The sequence below is a fragment of the Corapipo altera genome, unplaced genomic scaffold, assembly GCF_003945725.1.
Source record: "Corapipo altera isolate COAL_440 unplaced genomic scaffold, ASM394572v1 327, whole genome shotgun sequence".
In the NCBI taxonomy this organism is placed as follows: Eukaryota; Metazoa; Chordata; class Aves; order Passeriformes; family Pipridae; genus Corapipo; species Corapipo altera.
In genome coordinates, this window is record NW_020885004.1 from 58,956 (window position 1) to 85,481 (window position 26,526).

General features: G+C 48.4%; 1 protein-coding gene across 1 annotated transcript; it reads left to right on the forward strand.

Annotated features, from left to right (window-relative positions):
- The first annotated feature begins 204 nt into the window (after window positions 1-204).
- Window positions 205-21,915, forward strand: SCD (stearoyl-CoA desaturase). Its single transcript, XM_027667262.1, has 6 exons — window positions 205-572; window positions 4,324-4,609; window positions 11,789-11,919; window positions 15,303-15,508; window positions 16,708-16,940; window positions 18,160-21,915. The coding sequence occupies exons 1-6, from the start codon at window positions 546-548 to the stop codon at window positions 18,357-18,359; spliced, it is 1,083 nt and encodes a 360-aa protein (XP_027523063.1). The 5' UTR covers window positions 205-545; the 3' UTR covers window positions 18,360-21,915.
- Window positions 21,916-26,526: the final 4,611 nt, after the last annotated feature.

Here is a 26,526-nt window from a genome sequence, read left to right on the forward strand (position 1 = left end):
CGCGGAGCGGAGCGCGCAGAGTGCGCGCCGCGGGGAGCGAACAGCAGATTGCGGGCAGCCAATGGCGAGGACAAGCCGAGGTGGCACCAAATTTCCCGCAACCAATCAGCTCGCGAGGGGGAGGAAGGGGGAAAAAAAAAAGAAAGAAAAAAAAAAGAAAAAAGCAGCCAGGCATCATGAGAGAGCCTGGCCCTCGTCATCCTCCTCTTCCTCAGCATCCTTCCTCCCTCCCGCCCCCGGGCCGGCTCCGCCCCGCCTCCCCCCCCGGGTACGCCGAGAGCCGGGCCCCCGCCGCGACTCGCCGCCCTCCGCGCTGACCCGGCGCATCCCATCCCGGGCAGGGGGTCACCGAGAGGCCGGGGCGCGCAGAGCCCAGCCCCGCCAGCCGCCGAGCCAGCAGCCCCGCTTAAATACCTCCGCACCCGCCTCCCCGAGCCGCACAGCTCGCCGGGCGAGGAGCCGACGAGAGGCAGCCTCCCGCCGCCGCCACCGCCGGGGACCTGCGCTCGCGAACCGCTGCCGAGGAGCAGAGACAGGGCCGCCCCATGCCTGCGCACTTGCTGCAGGAGGAGGTAAGCGGGGCACCGGGGCTGCGGGTGCTTTGTCTTCCCTTCGCCCCTTCCTCCTTCGTCTCCGCGGCTCCGGCAGCGCTGCGCTGCTGCCGTCTTGGGAAAAACGGCCAGGGCACCCACGCGTGTCTGTGCGTGCACACACACATGTCTGCACACGTGTGCGCGTGTGTCCCCTCTGCATCGCTTCTCAGTCGCGAGGGGAAGGTATTCAGGGCTAATTTAAGGCATCACCCAAGCCTCACGGGGAGCCCACGGGTGAAGCAGAGACATCCGCCTCTGAGATTATCTCCCTGGATCCTGTGCCCTCGGGTAGATTGAGCAAAAAATACAGGTTTATCTTGAAAACACTCATCGAAGCAGGATTGTAAGGGCTGCTCAAGAGAGTCTTTTGTGCCAAGAGGTCGTGGGGGTTTTGGCAATGATAGGACTGTAATTTTTTTTGTTTTCTTAATTAATTTTCTTTTTAATAAGAAAGGGGTTTCACTCACAGCATTTTTAAGCCCAATATTGCAGCAGGGAGCGTCTCTAGGACAGACGCAAGGTGAAAGCAGCTGGCTGCCCAGATGAAATGAATGACTGTGTCTGCATTGCCTGAGCCAAGCAAGCATACAATGGGGAGACTGCCCATTTTTGGCAGAAGAAGATCTGAATAACAGCCTGACACCAGGATAACGCATAGAGCTGTTGGACCTTTAAAGAATTTAATTTTTATTTTTGCTCCCTCCGGCAGTCACCCTTTGCCCAAGGGGAAGCAAGGACTTGATTCTGGTGTTTCTGTGCTCACCTTTTTATCCTTCCCCCTTCTGCCAATGTTGAGAAGTGGAGGTAAATCACAGCCCTGCTCTTTCCCTTTTGCCAGCACACAAGGTCTCCCCTGGTCTTTTTGTGTAGGTGCCATGACCTTCCAGGGATGCTGTGATATAAAGAACTTTACTCCTCTCCACTCCCAAAGTGGATGTCAAGGGCAGTGTGGTCAGACCATGTTTCATGGTTTTGGCATGTATTTTGGGTCATATCCTGGAGGCTGGAAAGAATCCTGTCCTTGGGTCATGTTGGGCATATTCAAATATACTGGACCCAAGATTCAATGCCCTGGGGCTCCTATGCTGTACCCAGCGTGGAGCCTTTGAGCTGCAGTTGGTTGTATAAGCTGGCTGGGTGGCAGGATTACCTATGGCATGTTCAGTGCTGGGGGTGTGGGGGTGTAGATGGGGAAACACATCTGTTCTGCAGATGAGAGCTGCAAAGTCACTCAGAAATGAGGGAGAGCTCATGAAAATGATTTAGCTGGTCTCCTCCCTCTCTCAGCCCTAGAGCCTAGATCAATCTCCATTCCATTTGCCTCAGCAGGAGCCACTATGGCCATAAGGGGATAAAAATCTTCTTTCTTTCCTCTTCATTTCCCCTGTTTCTGCCTAAATAGCTGCCTTCTCACCCTCCCTCATCCCCCCATGCTCCTCCCACCAAGTCTGTAACGGTGGAGCTGTTTCAAAGCTACTTTATGGCCCTTCTGTTTCAAGGTTAGTTTACATGTGAGAAATCACCAGTTTCATTATACCAGTGTAATTCCAGCAGCATAGGTATGCTGGTAAAATTCCTCATGGCTACTACAACTCTGGAAGAAGAGATTTTTTTTCCTCTCTGCTATTTTCTTTGCACTCTCCCTCCTCCTACTCTGCCCCTGTGTAACTTTGACAGTGACATGAGCTATCATGGATGAGAAAAATGCAGCTCCAACCCCACATTCTTACTCTGGAAGCAGCATGTCCATATGGGGAGTGTTACCCGTCTAATTATACCACTAAATCTCTGTTGGGAATTTTTCTTGCATAGACAAGTCTTAGGTCTTTTTGGTAGATTATCTTGCAGCCAAGAAAGAAAATTGTACCTTTCTGCCAAAATGCCAGATGAGAATATCTTAACACTTTGGAATGGGCAGGACTTTTCCTTGCCTAATCTGTGGGTTAGAAGCCATTTCTCATGGCTCTTTTTTGGCTCACTAAATTCTCCAGTATCTGAGAGTATCATACCTCAAAATATTAAGTAGGAAAGCAGGCAAAGACAGCCTATAGACAGGATGCAGAGGAGCAGGTCCCAAGTTCAGCAGCTTGCCTGGGTTCAGTGAAAGCAGCAGGATAATTTGTGTCCAGGTTTTTTCCTTTCTAACCTTTGATTCCAGAAGGAAAAACTTAAAGTGCTCCCTCTATAGGGATCATTTTACTTCCCAAATGTGGGGAATCTGTCAGCCTTGCCAGCTCCTCCCCATCGGAAGGTATGTCTGTAACCCTCTAGTTTCTACCCTTGGGAAAGGGAGGAGTTGGGGTGGCCACGTAAGCTGCCTGGCCTGATTTTAATGCCTCCCTCAGGAAACTAGGCTATGGCAGAATGGTGGTCTTCTACAAATACGGGGTACCTGGGTGAGAATCTGCTGTTAATTCAGGATAGATTTCTAATGGAAAAGCTTTCCCGGCTTGACCATGCTCCCTCCTGCAGTCTCAGCTTTCCTATTCCTGCTGGCTGACCTTTAGTGCCCCTTCACACTTGGAGGCAGCAGTGCAGGCAGCACAGGGATGTGTCTTTCCCGGGAGGTTCCCGGGAGGCAAGGGGATGGGGGTGATGTGTGAGGGACACACTATTTGCATCCCACTTGCTTGGCACCCCCAGAGTTGAGCCCTGTTGGGCACCTGGGCTCAGGCCTGACAAAGGGCTGCTAGTACCAGCAAGCACGCGGCTGTCATGATGGAGATGGGAATTGGTGATTCAGGGTTCAGTGACCTGTCTCATTAGGGTCAGTCCTGCCTGCTCCTTTCGTCATGCATGCCTGATCCGGCAGGCTGTCACTCAGCCAGGGCAAACAAGCATGTGCAAAGGGAATGTTGTGTCACAGTTACAGAAGGAAGCCAGGAGCTGAGCTGAGCCAACTTGCTGCTTAAAACTTCCTCTCTGCATGCTGATGGCCATGGCTCAGAGGACTGTCTTCCTGTGCCTCAGTTTGCCTGTGGGTGGGAAGCGGGAGAGGATAAGAGGCTTAGCAGCAGGCATGGGATAAGGAGTTATAGGTCTAACTGGAAGCACCTCACCTAACTGCTTCCATCCACTGATCTCCAAGCATGTTGGCCTTGCCACATCCCAGCCTGGGAGGTGAGGCAGGGAAGATAAGGAGGCACCCCAGAGGAATCCTCCTGTGGGTCTTCCTGATGTTCCCCTCATGATCCCTAGCGGGGTGACCCAAAGAGGCAGGATATTGAGCAGCCAAATGATTTATTATAAAATTGTTTCTGACCATATTTCTCTCCCATCTCTTTGTTCATTCATAAGATTTCCTTTATTGTTGTCTGGTTATGCACAAGCCCAGACCACAAACCCACCTGAAAACGCCCACTAATCAAACTGAAAGAAAGTGAAAATCCTTGCAGTCTGCAAATGATCTCACCAAAGCCACTGGTGGAAAAGAGACTGGCTTTCAAGTGTTTTTCTTAACTTTCTGCACCCTATCTGCCATTCACCTCCTCTCACCAGAAAGACCAAGCCCCTGCCCTCTCAGGCCATGACCCCCTGTGGCCAGAGCAGGGTCTTCTTGGTGCCAAGGGCTCAGCTGGAAGAATGCAGCTTTCCAGGGAAACTACTGGCTGTGTCTTCACACTGCCAGCCTAGATGCTTGTGTCTCTCTTTCTTGCATTGGTAACCACCAACTTCTTGTTTTGTTTCCTCTTTTTCCTTTCTTGAAAATATGTACTGTCACCTCTCCAAGGAGTTCTCCTCCACTTCCAGCACCACTGCTGTTGGCACTGTCACCTCCCGGGTGACCAGGAATGGGAATGCCGTTGTGGAGAAGAACTTACTCAACCATGAGGACTTGGCAGGAGATCGGGGCATGATAGATGACCTCTTTGATGAGACCTACCGGGAGAAAGAGGGCCCCAAGCCCCCCCTGCGATACGTCTGGAGGAATATCATCCTCATGAGCCTGCTGCACCTGGGGGCCATATTTGCGTTGACACTGATACCATCTGCAAAGATCCAGACGTTGGCATGGGGTAAGCACATTCCTCTATCTGTTTCTTGGCATCCACAAACCCCAAATCCATTGGGTGGCATTGTTTTTTTCCTCCAGGCCCACAGACTTGGGGATGAGAAAGAAGGAAGCAGAGGTCTTCTGTTAGAAGAAGCTATTCAGCCAGCTTTGTAGCAAGATGTGGAAGGGCTTGCTAGTCTCTCTTGTAAGGTCATACATGAGAGGGAAGGATTTGGCAGGGATTTGTCTTGGCTTCTCAAAGAACAAACCTGATTCACTGACATTAGACTTGGAAGTAGCCCACACCTGAATGTGCAGCCACTTCCAAGGTGAAGCACAGAAAATGTTTGATGGGATACTGTAACAATCCCAGAAAGTTAAGAAGAAAGATTCTAGCAAGAGCACTTTAAGGGGTGGCTGGGGAGGCAAGGTATAGGGCACCATTAGCCATGAGACTGCTGTCCAGAAATGACAACCATTCCCGTTCGTACCAGGGGAGGGTAAATAATGCAGAGTTGTCATATGTGTGTGAGGGGAAAGAGAAAAAATACAATTGTGCCAAAGATAAAAGTCAAGAATTAAGTCTGAAGCTCAGATCTTTTATCATTCTTAAAAAAGCACAGATTAGCCGCCATCATCCCGGAACTAAGCTTGACAACTTTCAAAAAATAAATAAGCATCTCTCCAGGCAGCAAATTCCAGTGGAAAGCACAACCCAGCAGAAGGTAGCTAGGCAAAGCTCCACTTTCTCAGAGACCTTGCCCTGGGTAGGAACCAAACTTCTCCATTGACTGCTTGAAAGACATCTGGGCTTGGGGCCCACACTGCAGGGGAGCCTCGCTTTCCACGAGCCTTTGTGTGGACCCCTGGAGGAGTCCAGAAGCCAAACAGCTCCCAATGGGGAGGCTGAGAGATTGCATCCAGCCCCTTGCCTCCCTGTGAAATACAGCATCCTGAAACGAAAAGCAGCAGTCTAATTTGAGACCTGCTGACGTGGCTTTTGTTTTCAGTGGTATTCCTGCAAAGTGCTCAGCTGGGAGCAGCTTCCTGACCATTCTGGCTGTGGATGGGACCTGGCGTGATCCACCTGGTCTGCCATGCTCTCAAAGAGGGTCCTCTTGTGGTTGTGTGCAACGAGCATTACTACTGAGCAGGGAAGGAGATGGTTTCCTAGATGTCTTCCTGACTCTTCCTCCTGGACCTTATCAGCCTCTCACAGGCAGAGGCCTGGAGGAGATAACATCACTGGAGGCCACAGTCAGTGTTTGGCTACAGCATTTGCAAAAGCAGAGGCACTGATGTGTTCCTTGTGCAGCCAGCATGGCCTTTCAGGGGGGCATTGTGAAAATGCTGGGCCTTTCCCTTGTGAAAACCTGACAGGCTGCATTTGTACCTGGACTGGCAGGGTTGGGCAGAACATGCAGCCTCAGAACAACCTTGGAGGAGCATTTCAGGGCTCTTGGTCCTGTTCTGTGTGTCCCATCCCTGAACTCTCAATCACGGGCTAGGCAAGAACTGCTGGCTTCTCTCACTCACTGAGCTGTCAGCCTTGGTCTTCCAACCCCAGTCAAATACACTCAGGGCACTGGAGCATTGGAGCAAGCAGGAAGGAAAAAGTGAGCTTACTGGTTTCATTTCAAGCTGCTGAGATGCACTATGATTTCCAAATCCATCCAACTCTTGTCCTTTGAGTTCCCTTGGGTCACTTAAGTGGGCTTGAGCATCTTCATCCAGAAGGTTAATGCTGTTTTGCATTCTGCTAAGTCCCACCCTACCCCAAAATGGTCTCTGAGGCAACCACATACCTCTTTGGGATGTCTGTATGGCATCCCATAGCATTTCATGTGAATCTTCCTAATTTTTTATCTGATGTCAGTCCTTCCTGCTCTCCTTGCTCAGTCAACTCTGATGTTAAGTGCCAGTTAATCTCCTGCCACTGTGAGGCACTGTGAGATTCCTTGGTGTCTTCTGGAGTGACATGCTGTGGGAATGGGGGAAGGACAGTGGGCTTGAAGGAACTGCACTGTTCTGGACTGGCAGAAGGTGCATTCTGCCTTACCAGAGCTGGAGTAGCTGCACAAAGCTTCCTGTCCTGCACCACTGTTCTGGGAAAGGACCACCCTTCATGGCACCTTGCAGCTGAGTCTAGGTTCCCCTATAGTCCATTCTCCTCCAGTGCTGTCTGGAACTGGGATCCTCTACAGGTCTACCTTCTCCACAAGGCTCTTTGCTCCTTGCATTGCCCTTTTCTCAGCTCACATCTTTCTTTGGCACATACAAGGCATCTGTGGCTGTCATGTCAGTGACTTGCTGTTATTTTCCCAGCACCTTCTGGTAGCAAGGAGGGGACTAAAGTTCCCGTTTTGCACACAAGGACAGCACAGCAGAGACTTATGTTGCTCCTGGCAGTACACCATGGTCTCATGGCAGAGCACCTCTACATGTGGTAGTTCTGGAGCTGCTGGGGTCTTCGCTTGTTTCTTTGTTTGTTTTTCAGATCAATCCTTCCTTAGGCTGTGTACATATAATACAAAATTAACATGGCCCCAGATGTTCTCTGTTTGATGCAACAGGCAGCTGTGGTGCCTGGTAGCTCATCTACCTTCTATATTCTAAGGAGAAATCCCCTGCTTATATCCACTTCATCCAGGCCACCATCTCCTTGATGTTCCTGTCCCTCTGAAACCAGTTATACTGGTGACTGTTCTCTTTTGTTTTCATTTCCCTATGTGCTAATTCCTCTTTGTCTCTCAAGCTCTCTTCATCATTGTTTGCTGTTCTGCGTTGCTGTGTGCATTGTATCCCCTGATCTCTTTCTGGTACAGAGCTTCCCAGAACGAGCTCGGGTTGTTGATCAGGTGAGAGCTCACCATATCGAGAGCTCTCCGAGCCTTTCCAGCACTGGCTTTCTAGCTAGGTTCCCTTTTATATATTGCCTTCTCCACCGCACTTGTCAAAGTCTTGCGCAGTCTTTTCAAGGATCATGGGCAGATGTTACGTCATTTACCAAATGGCAAAGAGACTGAGTCTGAAAGGGCAGGATGCAAAACTGATTGACAGTTTCTTCTCTAATTGCTCAGATCTTCCCTTGGAAATGTGATTTGTGGGTAGCCTTCTTAGCCCTTGGGTGCAGCAGACTGACAACATTTGTTTTAACCCTTGTTGGCCTGGCAAACAGTGTCTGTAAAACAGTGATGGTTCCTCTCGACATGGTGCTCTGCCAACCCCTCAGTTCCCTGAAGTGCCAGCAGTGCTAGAAACATGGGTTGATACCATTTTTTGTTGCTGCTGTATCATCTTTGAACCAAGGTGAATCTTGCTGAATAATTTAGGCAATTCTGACACCCTGAAAATCTCAGCCAATACTACCCCCAGGAATGTGTCCAGGAAAGTGTTTACAGTTTTTTTGATACTTTCCTATCAAGACTACTGCTGGCAACACCTTTCTGCTTAGTGTTCTCTCCAAGGCTTAACTAGCAGGTGGCGTGCTTCTCCTCCAAGTGTGGCAAGGAAGTTCAGTTTCAGTGACAGCAGCTCCTACTGCTCCTCCTAAACACTGTTCCCCTTACACAGCCTGCATGTTTCATTGCTCCTGGCATCTTCCTCCTGAGGATAGCAGGACTCACCTGGCTAGCAGGAACTGAACAGCAAGGAGCCCAAGGACACCTGCTTGAGCAGGAACACCTCTTCATGTAAACATCCTTGGTGTTGACTGCACGTGACAATGCTTTTAGCACATTCCTGGCTTCCCATCATAACTTGGGGTCTGAATCTGGGCCTTAAAGAGGTAAAGTCTAGTGAGTCATAGACATGACTGAATCTGGAATGTTTTGTGTTTAATTTTTGTAGCACTGAGTGCTTATTACTGCCAGTGGTCATAATTCTTTGTATTCCAATTGAATGGGTCACTGGGAATATCACCTGTGAGTTGACAATCTTTTGGATCTGGTATAGTTCAAAGCATGGTGTGGAAGATGACTTTGAATCCTCAGCTGAAGGACTCCTTAAGTCCTTCAGTCTGGGGCAGCATCACAGGGCAGCTGTGCTGAAAATCTGTGCTACTTTACTTCACCTTCTCTACTATCTTTCCAATTGAATTCCTAGTGGATGATCTTGGAGGAGTTTTTCTTCTTCCCTGTGAGATGTTGATTCCCTGACTATGCAACGGTCATCACTGTACCTGTTTGCAGGGATGAACCCTCTGAATCATTAGGGTGCTGAATTCTTCTGTATTCCACAAGGCTTTTCAATTTTACTGTCTATATCCTGTCATTGTCACAACAACTCCTAGGGATGGCTGATGGAGCTAATTGTCTCCAAGTAGGGTTTGGGTCTCTGTGGGGCTGGTGCCATGTATGCATAGACTGAGAATCAGCTCCTTTCCCACAGAAAGTGTCTGACCCTTAGATAAACTACAGCTTCTGTATATGGGCAAGAGGCCAGACATCAGAGGATTATAATTAGAGAGTTGTGACCTTTGTAGCAACCTGGGATGTAGCTCCAAGAGAAGTCAACATGAGCCGCTGAGGTACATGGGCTTTGGATGAAGGCTGGGACTCTCCTATACCAGAGCACCTGAAAGCAGTGGGTACTCTTTCAAATTTTTGACAGAAGCTTCCAGGCAAGGCTACCCAAAAGCAAGTACTGGGTTGTCTCGGTTTTGGGTCTGCTGATGTCCCCACATCTCTTTGGTGATTCCTTGTGCTTGCTGATAACATCTTTGTTGCTGATGTCATCTTTTCCCAGCAGGGATATCCACAGGCAAATTCTGAGAACTGCCTGTATAAAAGAGATACAAATGAGCTTCCTTCCTGCAAAGCTTAAATACAACAGTCCTCAGCCAGAGTCATCTTTCCAGAGGCCTCTTTTACCAAAAAAATTCCCAGTCAGCATGTGAGGATTCGCTACGCAGGGAAAGCTGAAAAGTCAGGGTTATCAATAGGGCCTCTACTCACCTAACGTGGCATTTACTTTCTTGTGCTATTGAAGATCATGAAAGATTGCATTTCTGTCCCCAGTGCACCATTAATCCATGGGGCCTGCTTGCCTGGACAGATGAGCTCTTTCCCTAGCAAGCTGCTCCCACACGTCCATTGCAAGGTGATGTTGTTTATCATGGACTGTCTGTCTGGTGCTATCTGTGGTGATAGGGACTGATTTAAAATGAGTCTTAAAATCTAAAATTAACAGGTAACTGGCCATGATTTGGTTCATAATTTTCAAGTTAGCATCCTGGAACTGGGTAAGACCTTCAAGGTCTTACGAGCAAGGCCAAAGGGAGACCTGAACCAGATGCCCTGTTTCAGCGTCCTTCCCTTTTCCCCTTCCAGGTTTGGACAACTTTGTGAGCTTTGCTCAGCTCTGTTGTGTCTTGCAAAGGCTGGATCCTGCTGCATTTGCAAGCATTTTCATCCCTCTTCATGCCCTGTAAATCATCTATGACCAGTGACTGCTTGGCTCTTCTGAGAGACCGCAGAGGTGCTGGGAGACATGAGGCAGAGGGGTGCTGGTTCAAGGCTTGCACTGCAGGCAGGGAAACCATGGGAGAAGATGAAGATGGGGAGTCACAGACAGATTAGCAGACAGGGAAGGTGGAGCAGGGGAAGGTGGTGCAGCAGGATGGGAGTGAAAAGGGTTTGGGCAAGTTTAAGGGGCCAGAAGAGGAAGTTAAATCAGCTGAGGCAGGCTTTTAGTGGATAAGAGATTAGGCTGGGAATGTAGAAAAACAAAAAGGAGGTGACAGAAGGAAGAGGGAACAGGAGATGATAGGAAATAGCCTGGATTACTTTGAAGGAAAGAACAGGGCAGAGCCTTGCACACTCTCAGATCTCTGATTCCAGACAAGTTTCTGGCAGAGTATCTAGTTTTCTGATTCAAAATAAGCTTGATTAGAGCCATTTAGTAGGACTGAATGGTATTGTCAAGCATACCAGCAATTCCTATCCATGGGCTTTCGTGTAAGAATAAGGAACTCTTTTCATGATTGACGCAATTGGCTGAAATCTGCAGGTTTATACCAAGGAAAGAGTTTCCCTTGGGGAACTGGTAAGAAGGCTTCTCTTCCCACAGGGGCTGAAGGTGGATCAATTAACCTATTCACAGATGCTCACCCTTCCTTCTTTGTGTCTGAGCCTGCAGGGCAAACTGCCTGTTGATTGCTCTCTGTCTTTCTGCCGGACTTCCTGACCCTTCCTTCCTAGAGGAGGAGTTAATTTTCAGAACCAATTTTCTTCTTACCCTAGCTTCCTAATGGCCTTTTCTCCGTTTTAGTTCTAGGATCAGATGTTGGAGGTTCCAGGAGGACAAGCAGGAACGCACAGATCAGGGCAGATATGAACACACGACATATTGGGAGAGGGCTGTGGTTTTTTGCTAGCTGCCAGAGAGGCAAGGAATTCCTTCTGCCCTGCGTGGAGAAGGAACACATGAAGTAGTCTCAAAGCTCAGCTGAGCCCAGCAATGTCTGCCTCTACCACAGGCACGATTTGCAATGAGGTGTTGGCCTTGGAGTTTCCTTCTGTAAAAGCTCCAGGAATTGGGGGGGGGCCGGGAATTAAAAAGACCCTGGGAATGGGAGCCTCTGGGCAGATTTTAAGTCAGTGGTGGAGCTGAAGGTGAAGCCCAGGTTTTACTGGAATGCTCGGTTAGATCTTTTCCTAGCCAGCTTTTGCTCAGAAAGGGAGTAGAAGAGAAGTCTAAACCTGGACTTGAGCTGTCCCCCGAAGAATGGTAAGATCATCTACCATTTCTAGGTGAAAATAATGCAAAAGAGATTTACTGAGGAGTGGTGAGACAGGAAAACAAGAGCCTGGATTAGGGTGAGAGGAAAGGGGAAGTTATTCCCTCTTAGACTGCAGTGTTTTTACCATAGGGCTTTATGGAAGCAGCTACTTTATACAATTTTGACTACCCTGCACCCTGACAGATGGCACTCTGCTGAAGAACCAACCCTTGTGGCAAGGCTTCTAAGGGGGAACCTCTTGGATGTCAGAGATGAAGAGGTGATTTGCCCCACACTGTTTAGGATATCTGTGTTAGCTTGGGCATTCTCACATTGAGTTTTATAGCCCCAATCTGTGCTTTCCATGAATTCCTCTCTTATTTATACAGTTTTGAGGGACGACCTGCCTTTGTGTTGCTCTGCCTGAAACTTTGCTGAAGGGTGATTTGCTCTAACTGCTCCAATACTTTTCCTCTCTAGCTGTTCTGTGTTTCCTGGTGAGTGCTCTGGGAATCACAGCTGGATCTCACCGCCTCTGGAGTCATCGGTCCTACAAAGCCACACTGCCCCTGCGGATCTTCCTGACTATTGCAAACTCCATGGCCTTCCAGGTAAGAACTTCCTCAGTGTGCCACTGGTCCTCAGAAGGAAGTGCTCCCATGAATTTCTGTCTCAGATATGGGACACAATCTGATTAAGAGGTTCCTCTCTCCTAACTACCTCCTGTTAGGAAAAAGCCTGCCCTTTCCATCTAATGCTGCAGTGCTAGAGTCTGTTTCATTGTCTTTACCTTGTCCTGTCAGAGGTTGACTCTGAGATGAACCCAGTGGGGAGAGGACTATTGGCCAAGACTAGGGATAGGAAAGCTCTCCAAAGCAGGAATGTACCTTTCCCTCAAGGTGTGGTCTCCCTGTGCTTGCACCAAGTGTTCTCCTGGTGTTGCCTCACTCTCCTCTTGATGTATGGCTGAAAAGGGGGAAAACATCTGCAAAGCCCAGGGAGCCAGGCTGTAAAATTTGCTGCTGTATGAAGACCAAGAACTTGTTGAGATTATGCAGTTTAGGAGGATATTTCTCTGATTCAGAAGAGTGAAATTTAGGAATAATCATGTTATAAGTCACACCACTGGCTTCCAGAGAGTTGTCCCACGTCAGTGATATTTTAAGGAGAGAAGGGTTGGGCCCATTCAGAGTGGCACAAGTGACTGCAGGCAGCTGTTAAGCACCTTGGGATATTGCCTTGCCTATCAGAGAGCAATAACATGAGGGTATTGCTTAACCAGTGTGAGAGCACTTCACAGTCCACAAAGCAAACAAAACTGGAAATCTGTAGAAGTCAGAGTGAAAACCCAGATTGGCATGGCAGAGAAAATCCTGGTAGTCTCTCAGCTGTGAGGCAGCCCTAACAACACTCCATCCTCCAACTGTACTGAAAGGATTTCATACAGGCTTGATTGTCTGTGGGAAGTACTTGGGAGGGTGGCAGAGTGCAGCACTTTCTGCTAGAAGAAAGTGAACAGAGAAATATAAATGCTCTGCCCTTAAGTAATACTCCAGAGGATATAACTTCATTACATGTAATCAGAACAGGGTGGGGATGTTTTTTTTTTACCTTGAAAAACTTCCTAAAACACCATTGAGTTTCTTCTCTGTTAGTACCAAACTAGAGTCTTTTATGTGGAAGAGGAAGGACCAAGCTGCTCATTCCTGCTAGTGGTCCAGCACTCAGCAAGGCAATGGGATGGGTTGCTGTGTATTGGCTAGTCCTGTACAAAGACCATCTTTCACAGGGTTATAGGGCAGAGGGGGAAAGAATTTGCTGAGCTATTGCTGTAGGGGATAGGAATAGACAAAGATGAGAGACAGACAAATATTCCAGCTTCAATAGGACCTAATCCAAAGTTTTACTGAAAATTCAGTACCATTCCCCATGGATTTTTTTTTAATAGTTACTTTCAATGAGATCAAGAGAAGGTTTATGTTGAATTTATCTCACTCCTATTATGGCAGAAGAGAAGATCAGTAACTTTTAAGGTCAGGGAAGTCTATAGACTATCTTATCTTAGGTCCTCCAGACCTGTTGGCTGCTCAGAGACCTGTGGCTTGTAATTTCAGAGAATTTGGGGATTCTACCTCTAGTTGGGTTTTCTACCCACAAGACCTGGCAGCTGCACAGCAAAAGCTCTCCTGGTTATAGCCTGTAGCTGGAAACTCCCAAGGAAGAAAGCATTCTCCTTGGCTTTGCTTGCTGTTCTCAGAAAGTCATAATTTTCGTTCAGGTTACAGCTAGAGGTGATCCCAAAATAAGATCTGTAGAAAAGTTAATGTGCCAGAGTTTGGGTCAAGATACTCATTTTTCAGCTTTGAGACTTCTGATTTGTGGTGGATGAGGTGAAACTGCTCCAGCTGTGGTACATGATCTCTTTCCAAATTTGTGCCTCCTGCCTCCAGCAAGATGGGGAAAACCTTCCCGTATGTGCAAACCCAAATTGTCTGTCAACTGTCAGGCTGGGCTTTCTCATGTTATATGATGCTGTGTAGGGTCTGGAATGTGAAAGAGACATTTTGGTCACAGGTGAAACACTTCCAGCATAGGTATTGGTTGAGTTTGTCTGCTTATGAGATAAGGAGGGCAGCTGGGCCACCCTCTTCTGGGGGTTCACTGAATGACCAAGCTCTGGCTAACACCAGTGAGGGCTGGTGATACTTGGAGGTGGATTTGACTGGAAAGAAGACAGTAGTTCCCAGTATTTGGAAACAAGTGAGAGTTTAATCCTGGCCCGTGTCTATCACTGCTTTCTTGCATGGCCTGCAGGTAAATCATTTTATCTCAGTTGAAGGAAGAGTGATTACAACATTTGAGAGGGATTTGAGGAGTTGTGTTTCTGCTACCGGCTCCCTGTGTGGACAAGTCCCTTAGTCTTTCGAAGCAAGAAATAGGGATGGTTATGCCATTTCCTTACCTTCAAAGTGTTTTCAGGAAAAGTCCTATGTACTCAGGAGATTAAGGAGTCTCTTGTGTAATACAGGTAATAGAGGCATCTTTGTATCTCTGTTTCATGTTTTCTAGGATGGTGTAACACATGGCTTTAAGTTCCTCTAAATCTTGATACAAAGGAAAGATCACAGGCTTACTAAAATCTATTCTTAAAACTGGCCAAAACAATCATTTCTTAATACAAATGATAACAGTGTTGATGTTTTCCAAACTGTATTGATTTTACTGCTTAAATGGAACAGTTATGGGGCTGAAGAGAGGTATTTTTGAGAAATACCATTGAAATGGTGTGTTTGTTCTCTTTCTAAAGAGGGGCCTTAATGTTAAGACTGTTTGATTTCCAATGTAAAAAAAAAAAAAAAAGGTTAAAAAAACCCTCGTCCCCCTTTTGCTGTGCTGCAGCTGCCAGGTCTTGCGGATAGAAAACCCAACTAGAGGCAGATTCCCCAAGTTAAACATCTGATTTGGCAATCCCAGGAAAAGCAAGGCAGGATGACCTATGGAAAATGTCAGGTGAAGGGAAGGGGCAGGTCAGTCAGTTCCAGCTGGCACTGTGTAGGGATAAGGACAAGAGACAACAGGAGCTGAGCATGTGAGGGAGGAACACTGACCATCCAATGAGGGCTGGCTGCTGCAGGGGTGGGGAATCAATCAGAGCTGGTGATGCTGTGGGTGATGTGCAAACCAAAGTCTGAAGTAGCCAATTGAAAAGCAGAGAGGAGACAGCCCATCAAAGCACCAGGGCTTCAGAGAAAGTTGGAGTGGTGGAACAAAGAAGACCCAACCTTTGTTTTAAAGGCTAGAAACCCCAAACCCTAACAAAAGACAATATGACTGATGTTATGGTCTTGACTGAGTTTGGTCATGACGAACTGAACTCCACATGACTGAGTTCAGGTCAATAGGATTTAGGCATCTAAATGTTTTAGACCTTTTTGTAAGTTGAAGGGAACATCTCCAACCCTGGCCCTAAGTTTTCACTCCTGTTGCCTTGCAGAATGACATCTATGAGTGGGTCCGAGACCACCGTGTCCATCACAAGTTCTCCGAGACGGATGCGGACCCACACAATGCCATGCGGGGGTTCTTCTTCTCCCACATTGGGTGGCTGCTGGTGCGCAAGCACCCGGACGTCATCGAGAAGGGCCAGAAGCTGGACCTGAGCGACATAAAGGCTGACAAAGTGGTGATGTTCCAGCGCAGGTGAGCGGTGGGGCCAGCCCGAGTGCGGAGCCATGTGGGATGGACCCCGCAAATTGGCTGGCGACCCCAAATGCCTTTGATGGGTCATCAGGGGATTGAAGGCATCATGTGAGAAATGTGACTCTTCAGGATGCCCAAGGCTTTGCTGTGGGATGAACTGTGAGAAATGAACTGTGCCTGTCCTATAGGAAGTATTTAGAAGCTAGTGCTACCACTAGCCCTCCTACACCCCTCTCTCTGCCTACCCCGTAGCATCTTGCCAGCAGTGGGCTGAGCTTCCCACTGTGAAGCACATCCACTCTTGCTTGCCCCACAGGCCAGCTGCTGCTTTGGCTGGCCCAGAGCCCACACGTGGGTGCCTCTAAAGCCATCTTTAGCGATGATGTTGTACACCTTCCAGGCCATGTCTGTGCCCCTCTTCCATCAGTCTTCTGGAAACAGTATGGTGAAAGAAGGGTTGAAAATGAAGATGTGAGGGGCAGTAACCAGGAAGGAGAGTATTGATTCACTGGTGCCTCTTGGATGGAGTGTCTATCAGCTGTCTAGGAGGCAAGCCTGTCACCAGGGCTCCAGGGATGGAAGACTGAACCCATATAGTAACCAACTTAAATCAGGAGGTTCCTAGTTCAGTTCCAGACTGATTTTTCTTGTGAGTCATCAGAGTGGTTCAGCTTCCTCTACTCTTGTCCTTCTAGTATGAGAGAGCCCACATCCTCATCTGTTTGATGGTGCAAGTGCCCTTTGCTTGTACTTGTTGGTGGGGTGTATTGATAGGCAGGGCCAAGTCTGCAAGAGGAGTTTCAGCGCTGGGCCAGAACCAGAGAATGGACCTTCTGTGGGACTGTGGAAGGTTGGGGATTCTGGGGTTGCCTTTATGGGAACAACTTAGCTGAGAAGCAAATGAAAGATGAGGCCAAAAGCAGCAGCTGGTGTCCAGAGTTATGGTGATGGGGACATTATTTTGTTCATGTGTGAGGAGAGCAGGATTTGAGTTTTTTGCCTGATGTTAGGACTTGGGAGTCTCTAGGCATGGCTTCTGCACATCCAGGGCAAAAGATACAAGGCTCAGGAGTGAGGCATTTCTGCATTTGATTTTCCCTATATAGCTGAACATGAATCCTCCAAGTGGAGGACTGAATCAGCCCTTCCTGTCCTGTCTCTGCCACTGAACACCTTTCTCCTGGTCCCTTCCTTTCCAGATACTACAAGCCCTCAGTGGTGTTGCTGTGTTTCACGCTGCCTACTGTAGTGCCCTGGTACTTCTGGGATGAATCCATCGTCATCAGCTTCTTCATTCCAGCCATCTTGCGCTACACCGTAGGGCTCAATGCCACTTGGCTAGTGAACAGTGCTGCTCACATGTTCGGCAACCGGCCGTATGATCAGAACATCAACCCACGGGAGAATCCCCTGGTCAGCTTGGGGGCCCTAGGTATGTTCAGCATCTCTGTCTTTTGCTGTGGGTGGACTTTAGAGCAGGGACTGCCCCTCGGGGCTGCAACTGCTTCTAGGAATTTCTGTGAATCCAGGTGTCTCCATTTCCCCTTCCAGCCTCTGCATCTGGATGTGTTTCCCAAGCTGGCCAGTGAGTACATAAGGGCAGTGGGGTTATCAGCTCCCACCAGACTCTCTCTAGGCAGGAAAGGACTCTGCTACAGTTAGCACCTTCTTATCTGAATGCCAATATTTTATTTAGCCTGCTCCAAGGTCTTTCTGCCACATTGACCAGACTGAAAAATGTGTGCTGCAGTCACTGCACATCTATCTGAGATTTGTCAACTTGAAAACCAGCAGATGCACATTTTGGCATGTTCTCAGGGTACCTGGTGATTTCAGGACTACTTGAGGATGAGACAATCTAGATGATCTCATGTGTTCCTGAAGTTTTGAAGACCTAGGAAAGTACATCCCAGGATCAGCATTTGCCCTTATCTGTTCTCACAAGCCCAAATCCTCAGCTGGTTTGCATCACTGTATGTCACTGGGGCTTCACTGATTTCCACCACTGAAGGATCTGCTCATGGACTTTTAGTAGGGAGGGATTTGAACGGCAGAGAGTCAGGGGGTAGGAGCAGGAGTCGAGGCAATATCTTTGACGGGGTGAGTGCTGAAGCCAGTGTTGACAGTGTCCGGAGCAGGTGGTGGCTGACTGGGGTAGATTTGCTTAGTAGAAGAGGGTCTGCATTTTTCTCATCTGGAAATGCCCTTTGGATTTGGCATTAGGACTGCCAGTGTCGGAGGAGTATTGATTGGCCTGTTTTGTTGGGGACTTGCTGCTGGTCTAGCTGGTAGATTCTAAACCAATTCTAGAAGATTTCTCATGGTGGCAGGGGAAAAGCCACTAGGATTGTCCTGGTGTTTTGGTGCAGTCGGGGAGCCACACCTTTCTCAGTTCCTTGCCACAGACTTGTTTTTCCAAAAAGTACCAAAAATTCTCTATGACTGTCATTGCTTCATTTGGGACAGACCTGGCATGCTGGATCACGCCCAGATGAGATGGGGTAGATTGTAGAAAGGTAAAACTGGGCTGAGAGGAGAGAGGAGCCTGGACTCAATCCACAGCTTGTTACAGGAATGTGGTGCTTTGGGCCAAGATAAAGGGTTCATCACCTAGAGCTTTGCAACATCCTCTCCCTGGTCATGTTTTTCAGGAGAAGGCTTCCACAACTACCACCACACCTTCCCCTACGACTACTCCACCAGTGAGTTTGGCTGGCGGTTCAACTTAACCACAGCCTTCATCGACCTCATGTGCCTCCTGGGGCTGGCCAGCGATCGCAAGAAGGTCTCCAAGGAGGTCATTCTGGCTCGGAAAATGCGGACTGGAGATGGGAGTCACAAGAGTGGCTGAGTTCCTGCTCCCTTTCACACACACACATCCACACCTCTCCTTCCTCCTTTTTTCTCCCTTTCTCCCTTCCTGACCCCTCCAAACACGCTGGACAAAGGTTTAATGTTCTGTTTACTAACTACTGAATAATGCTACCAGTTTGCTTAAGATAATGAGTTTTAACGCCCCCCTCCCACACTGTATTTTACGTGATGTATTTAAGATCTAGGACTCTGCCTTTATAACGCAAGGCCACCCCTTCCCTTCCCTCCTTTTCCTTTCTGTTTTTTCTCTCCAGCCCCTCTAACCTGCTTTACATTGTCCCAGTCTCTCCCTGGCAGAGAAGCTGGTAGGAAGTGGCCTGGGGAGGCCCATTGCAGCTGGCTATGTGCCATTTAGTTAAGGGAAGCCTGTACCAGCCAGATGAAGAGTTGAGCCAAAGTCAGTGACCCTCTCCCCACCACCTTCCCCCCCAAAATTCCTGCCTCTGTCCCTCCTCCTTTCTGAAGGGCTGCTGACTGACGTGATGTGGCTAAACATGGCTCCTTGGGAAAAGCAGCCCCATCCCCTTCTCTTGCCATCAGAAAGAGAGTTATCTCTTTCCAATGTGTTTCTTTGGAAGTGTTCTCTCCTGCTCCCCACCACATAGCCCCTTTGGATGGGGAGAGAACAGTGCCCAAACTCTTTCAGAGCTCCAGCCAGATTCACTAGCGGTGGGGGATGTGGTAGCAGCAGTGGGCACTGGAGAGAGAGCGCTGGTGGCCTTAATTCCTACTCCCTCTGGTGTCACAGCCTCCCTCCCTGCACTACCCACTGTGTCCTGTGCCACGAGGGACTGAAGGTAGAGCATGGCTCTGGGCTCCATGGCCTTTTTGGAGAGCCGCAGTGAAGAGGAGGGCAGATGGAGGGGTGTGCCACTGGCTGCCAAGGGGTGGCACCAGCCTGGAGTGGTTTTGTTCACCTCTACTGCTGAGATTTTTGCTGGCAAATAGGACTTTGCCAAAATGGAGAGGGGGAGAAGGATGTAAACCAAAGCTCCACCTCTGAGTTAAGCTGCTTTGTGTGTTGGAGGAACAGGGTCCCTGCTGGGTGGCAGGCAAATGTGCATGCCTGCCCTGCAGATCCACATCCTGTGCTGGGCACAGGGACAGGACAAGGGAGCACCTGCAAGTGCAGGGAGGAGTGAGGGTGTCCACAGGAGCAGGTCTTTTCATCCTTGGGGGCTCCACTCAACAAGTGCCTGAGAAACACCAATGTGGGGCCAGGTGGCACAGGAGGCTCGAGGAAGTTGCCAGTGTGAGCTACCTCCGGCCTTTCCAGCCCAGAGTGGACTGTGTTGGTGTGCCATTCCCTGCTGCTCAGAGGGAGTGGGAAGGAGAGGCAAAAACAGTTCCTTGTTAATTCCTTATCTTGCCTCCCAGCCCCCTTGGCGAGCCACCTTGGCACCTCGCTCCCTCGCCAGCGAGACAGGCAGTGAGGGCGGCTGAGCCTGTAGAAAGGTCAGTTACATCACTGAGCCGATGTGGGCACGCAGCTGCAGCGTGTGCTGGGGAAAAAAGTCCACGCGGGTGTTGTTTCCTGCAAGTTTCAGAGACCAGCTTGAGTTCAGGCGGTCAGTTAGGTTCAGAATGTCATGGCCTCAAGCCCCTCACTGGGCTGAATGTGCTTTTTTCCCCCCTTAACTCTCCCAGTTATTATTAATTTTTAGTAGTAGTAGTAGTAGTTGTAGCAATAGTATTGTTTTTGTTGCTTAAATGCATCAATCGGAGCTGGAGGAAAGCACAAGAGGTAGCCAGAATGAAGTGATATTGGAGTGGGGTTTGCAGCATCTCCCTTATTCAGGCAGGCCAGGGAGGGCAGAGATGGAGTGGATGCCAACTTCCTTGCCTCAGCTCTGCCACGTAGCAGCCAGGGACGCTTCATGGGAGCGAATCTCTGCAGCTTTGCTTCCTTCTGCTGCTGTGAAACTCACCAGGAGCCAGGACAGCTCTGTGATGTTCTCCTTAACAAGAACACACTTGTTACTCAGACAATAAGTCCTTCTCCTCACCTTCCCCTCCCTGCCACCACCATGACCTTGTTATTGCTCAGCTATGGGACCCTTCAAGGTTTTGAGCCATCTGGAGCAATGTGGACTTTAGTCAAGAGGAACAAGGAGAAACGGAGCAGAGAGTCCTTCAGCTTCTTGTTTCAGGAAACAGTGTCCTTACTGCTCTGAGGCTCTTGACTGCCTGGGTGCTAGCTGGGGCAAAGGAGGTTGTGGTTAGAGCTGTATCCTACCATTAAAAAAAAAAAAAGAAAAAGCCTTCCAAAAAGAGAGAAACACTGTTAGCTCTGTAATTGCGGGATAACTTCACTCTAGACTAAACCCCTCTGAACTCGTGGAAGTCCCTAGAGAGGATGAATTTGCTACAGTCAGTAATTTGAAAGGGGTGTGGGGAGGGGAGAAGGGGAGAATGACTTCCTTGCTCCTGGTGCCCTTAAGGTGTAGAGTGATATACCTTACAGTAGAGATGCATGCTGTGAAATACTGCAATATTTCACATCCTCTCAGCAGAGAAGCAGGGCTTGACATCAAGGGTTCCTTTCAAATTTCAAGTGCTGATTTGGGTCCAGATTCTGGAATTAGAGTGGAAATTGAGGAGCAGTAACCAAACAGTCCTGGTGTTTGTCCAGTCACTTTAAAGGTAGATTGGCAAATATCTCTGGGTGCCTTAAATCTTTCTTTAATATACATAGAAGTATTGACAGCTATTTGCCGTATTTTTTTTTCCTGAATTATGAACATTTGAGGGGTTTCTTAATTATTTAATTGCCTACATTGAACTGTGGGTGCAGGTGATTTTGAATGTATTTGAGTTAGAATTTTTGTTAGATTAAGAAACAGATACAACACTTCAATTAGAATTTTGTTTGAGATATATATATATATATATACACACCTATAAATATATATATATATTTTTGGTGGCATGTTTGTATCCTGGACGCATCGTCTGTATGTTTAGCTTAAATGAGTCTGTGAAAGGTGGAAGCAGAGAATGCAGCAGTGAGACCTCACAGCTAAAGCATCTGGGACCTGTTTCCAGTTTAGCAACTCATTCACTGCGTGATTTGGGACAAAGTCACTTAAAAACTCTCTGTGCCTCAGTTTCCCTATCTGTAACAGGGAGTTATGCCCTGCCTCCCAGAGGTGTGGTGAGGCTCGCTGCTGATCAGCCAAGCAGAGGAAGTACCACACACACCACTGCTGGCAGAAGCATGGACTGGTTTGTTTTCCAAAACCATTCCCAGCCCCGCTGGTATTGTGAAGAGCAGATGTCCAAGTGTTGGATGATCAGGGAAGGACTGGAAAGTTGAATCTGCACATTGTCTAAGCTCTGTCACTGTTGAAATGTGAGTAGGATACGATTTTTCACAGCTTAGGGATTTCTGCATAGTAGTATCTCTGTTTTGTGTACTGGAAAAGAAAAAAAAATTTTTGAAATAATTTCTACTAATATGGAAACAGACATCTGGTTGTGCTGATCTGAAATTTTATTTGTTCATAATAAAAATTATAAATGTTACTTTAAAACTTGCTGGACTGATGACACAGTGGGCTGGGCTTGGTAAAGCACACAATGTCCATCAGAATGGGGAATGCTGTGCATTACTGTTTCCAAACCCTCCTCCCTTCCAGGAGAAGCAGGAAAAAAAACTCTGGCTCTTTAAGCACCATGAATGAGTGGATTATAATGGCTTTCATACTCCAGCACAGGCCAGGCAGGCACACCCCGCCAAGGCTGCCCCTGCGCCCGGGGTTACTGCAGGTTAATTCATGCCGGGGCCCCTTGCCAGGGCCTTGCGGCTGGTGGATACACATGCAGCACAACACGTAATACGGGGAGCCGCTCTCCCGTCAGGCGGGTTCGTCAACCTCAGTGAGGGGAATTTTCCTTATGCGAGAGCGCATCTGTGCTCTCCCCACCCCTTTTGCAGCTGCAGGGAAATGAAAGTCGAAGGGGGAAATCCCCTGACCAAATATCACTTTAATTGATAGTAGCTTCCCTGCTCACCCGAACGCCTTTCAACATCCAATCAGAGTGACGAATAAGGTCATGTCCACGTCACCAGCCTTCTCCATGCACGAGTGGGCAGAGGGGATGGCCTTGTTTGTGGCAACTTTGCCACCTGCAGCACACAGGGATCCCTGGTCTAGCTCGCATTCGCTGGCACCACTGGACCCTTGCAGCTGGCATGCTGAATTCCTTGGCAAAACGGGCCCACACTTTGGTTTCCAGCTGCAGCTACTGCTGCTGGAAGGCCTTTGGGTGGGAAGACCAGAGCCAGTGCACTGTAAACTGAAGCACTGGGGAGAGCGTAGGATCGAGGGAGGGAGAAGAGGGTTACTCCAGAGGAAGGTCGAGGCTCTTCCAGCAGCTGTGTTCTTCCCCCTGGAGGTGTATGACCAGCCCAACCAATCTGATGTGTGGCTGCTCTGAGCTGTGGGGAAAAGTAAACTAAATGCTCCTGCTCATCAGCTGGTCACAGAAGTACATCTCCGAAAGTGACAGAGAGGTGTTGCTTCCGATAATTGGTGTGCTTTTCATCCCAGCTATGTCAGCACAGGCCCTCCTAAAACAAAAGGCAAATCTTCAAACCTCATGACTATTCAGCCAAACCTAAAAATAGTTAATGATCCCTCTGTCTGGATTTCATAAGTGCAGCTCCAATCTCGGCCTCTCCCTCTTCGTTAAAGACTGTTACTAAATCCCCTGCCCAAAATACGTTTTCTTATCCTATCAAGCCCTTCAGCAGTGCCAGCTCAGCATTTTTAGTTCATTGCCTGGAAGTGTTTCACGCATTATTATTCCCGGTAATTAATTGCATATTTCCTATGTAATCTGTGAATTTGGGTTGCAATTCCAGCGCACACTAACTTCGCTCCTCTCCAGGTTTCCCACCCACCAGGGAAGGGGAAGGAATGAAAGAGTTAATACACCAGCCAGCTCTGCTGGGTAGGAGAGGACAGGCAAACAAGTGCCTACTTGTTCAGACCCAAGGGAGGGACAGCAGGGAGGGCTGCATGCTGTCAGGGGAGGATTTGCTGCATCTTCTTGCTCTGAACACAACATGCAGAAGATACCAGTGTGGTCTTTAGGGGAGACAAGGTTCTAGCCGTAATCCTCTCCCCAGAGCTGGGATGCAGTGACCACATCTGTGAGCAGCCCATGGTATTCAGCCCAGGACCCTGGGAGAGGACCAGGGAGGGTGTCCTAGAGAGTCCCAGCAGGAGCTGCCCAGGAGCAGGGCTGAGTACCGGCCCTGCACTGAGCCATAGGCTCCTACCACAGTGAGAAACCAGGAGCTGCTGCTGACCCTTTGTGAGGGGCCAGGACTCCAGGAAGGCTGTGGGGAGCGAACCAGTCCTAGGAGAGCACGTGGAGGAGATGGCACCACAGCAACCCTGTACAGCAGATGGACAGATGGGGGGGCATTTGCTGAACGCACGGCCGACTCGCCTCAGCCCCTGACAGACCTCTTCTCCTGGGCAGCCCCGGTGGGCAGCGCTCCGGCCATGGCTGCCACGGCCAGCAGCGGGGCTGCGGGTGCAGCACATCCCCCAGGAGGGCGAGGTGCCCCCGGGCTGTGGCCGGGGAGGCCGTGCCCGGCCGTGCCCCTCGCTCGGCGGCCGGGGGAGAACGGAGCCCTCCGCCCTGAGCCCCAGCCCCCGCCCCGGGCACGGCCACGGCCACAACGGGCTGACGGTGCACGGCCTGGATCGAGGGGAACACCCGCAGTGGGCCGGGCTTCCCCGGGGGTTACTGCCGGTCACCCCGGCCCGCACCGCGTGTGTACAACAGCCCACGGCGCCTGACCGAGCAGGGCCAATCCCGCCGCGCCGCCCGGCCCGGCCCGGCCCCGTTCCCGGCCCCGTTCCCGTCCCATCCCCCAGCCCGCCTTTGGACTTTCTCAAAAAAGCGTCGGAGTCGTGGGAAATGCGAGCACTTCAACTTGCGTTTAAAAATGAGCTCCGGTTTTAGCTTTAAAAAGACTGTTGTATAAAAGTATAAAAGAAACCCGGGACGCAAAAAAAAAAAAAAAAAAAAAAAAAATTGTAATTCGGTATGCGTGTAGACACACATAGTCACACGGAAATATGTACACATAACATACATAAACAACACACAGGTATCAATCATAAAGGCGTATACTTGGGAGTGAGGCTTGAAAATGCGATTTTCACCCATATAAATTTTAGGCGTGTTGTAATCTTGTCATTCTGTGACTATATAAAGTTGGCATTACATAAAAACAATCTAGTCCTCACTTGAAATTCTTAACTGAAAAAAGCAACCTGTAAAACTGTGTCTTTTATTATTTTTTAAAACTGCATGGAAAGATACAGCACTTTGCAGAACAAATAGTATTTCATAATAGAAACCATGGTGACGACAGCTCTTACACGCCACTTTGGCTTTGTAACAAATGCAGCTGCTTGTTTTACATTTTTTTTTTTTTTTTTTACTTTTCCTAAAATAGCTTTTTGCGAAACTCTGGTCTTTATCGCTGAAATAGAAGAAATGCCTATCCCTTTTGGAAATGCCTGTGACCTTCAGGCACTTTATATGCTGACTAAGTGAAGTTGTCATTTTGAAAAAATTATCCTAAATACTTCTTCCTTCATCTACAGAGATGTCTGACATTCTGTCACATTTACACAGTTATATAAAATTAAAGGTTTCTAAGCTAATCACACAATTCTGGTAACTCCTGCCATGTGATTTTTAACATGCAAAACAGGAGGAGACTTATGCAATCATAATATTGCTCTTCTTCCTTGTCTTTTTTAGATGTCTAATTAAATACTGGTGATTCAAATATCACACATTTTAGTACCATTTTATCACCTAAGATAGATTTGCCCTGACCCTGAATCCCAATGTTTTGATACATTATTCTTGGATGAGCATTGGTAAGTGCATCATCATAAAACCAAGATAATTAATTTTAAAGACCATGACTGAGGCCAAGATGTTTTCTCACCTCAAAGAGGTGATGGAGCATCAGGCTGCCCTACACTCACTTGCCCACTATCCCCCTTCAGCCAAAAGTCTTATAAGATGATTTAGAATTCACGTATCTCTTTTCACAGGGCAAAGATGGTGGGGGCAGGTTTCAACTAACTTCAGCAATTTTAAACACGTATGAAATCCACTCTGGTTAAATAAGCATCCTCCATCAAGGGAGACAGGGAGGCGGTTCCCACAGTGACTCACAGCAGTAATCTGAGCTACCTGTTTTAGAAAAGGGTGAATCATCTGCTAGTGGTGCATTTGTAACTTCTATATACCAACACCTGGACTGGTTTCTGGATGCCTGTCTTCTAGATTACGAGTTTGGTGCAATGGGTTCCACACCTGGATTTTAATGAGGAGAGCCCTCAATTCTAAGCATGGGCTCTGAGTGCTCACAGTGAGAAACATGTCATCTGGTGGCTTTGGTCTGAGAGTAAGCTTCCTACTTTGAAGATAAGGGGGTTCAAAATGCCCCCAGAACTACTGGAAATTTGAAACTGGAAATTTTTAGGTGCACTTGACATATAAGAGCACTTTTATTTTTTCATAGTGGAGGTGATAAACTTCTGGAAATTGTTTCCATAGGATGTCATGGGAGCAGACAGCACCAACAGGTTCACCAAGCGTTAAGGGAGCCTCACAGTAAACAAAGTCTATAACCAGACAGTAAAAGCAGAGATGTGCCCTCTAACACAAAAGATCTGTGGGCACAGGCCTGAGTGGAGCAGACCTCAAGCAGCCTCAAACAGCTTGTAAGCTCTCTGTCAACAGCCTCTCTGGTTGCCACTGATGGAAAATATGACATGTCAGGCAGGTACAGCAGGATGAGGAATAGTTGCCAGTAGTTACCCTGCTCTGAATTCTGCTCTTGTGATGGCCCCTGTTGCAGCATAGGACACAGAGGGCTGGAATCACAGCCCCAGGATCCTACCCAGCTTTGGAAGCAGCACTCCTACTCCTCCATGTCATTCCTTCCAGATCTTCCAGTTCTCTTCACTAGGCTTTGTTTTTAATACTCCAAGCCTCTGAGAAGGTCAGCCATCAAACTATCAAGATGTTTGACAGCACACAGTAAATATTGAATCATTGGGAATGAAGCTCATAACTGAGTATGCCATCTTGAGTAA

Coding starts and splice junctions, on each gene's coding strand:
- SCD (XM_027667262.1), top strand. CDS start 546: ATGCCTGCGCACTTGCTGCAGGAGGAG. Junction 4,610..11,788: donor GATCCAGACGTTGGCATGGG/GTAAGCACATTC, acceptor TTTCCTCTCTAG/CTGTTCTGTGTTTCCTGGTG. Junction 11,920..15,302: donor CAAACTCCATGGCCTTCCAG/GTAAGAACTTCC, acceptor GTTGCCTTGCAG/AATGACATCTATGAGTGGGT.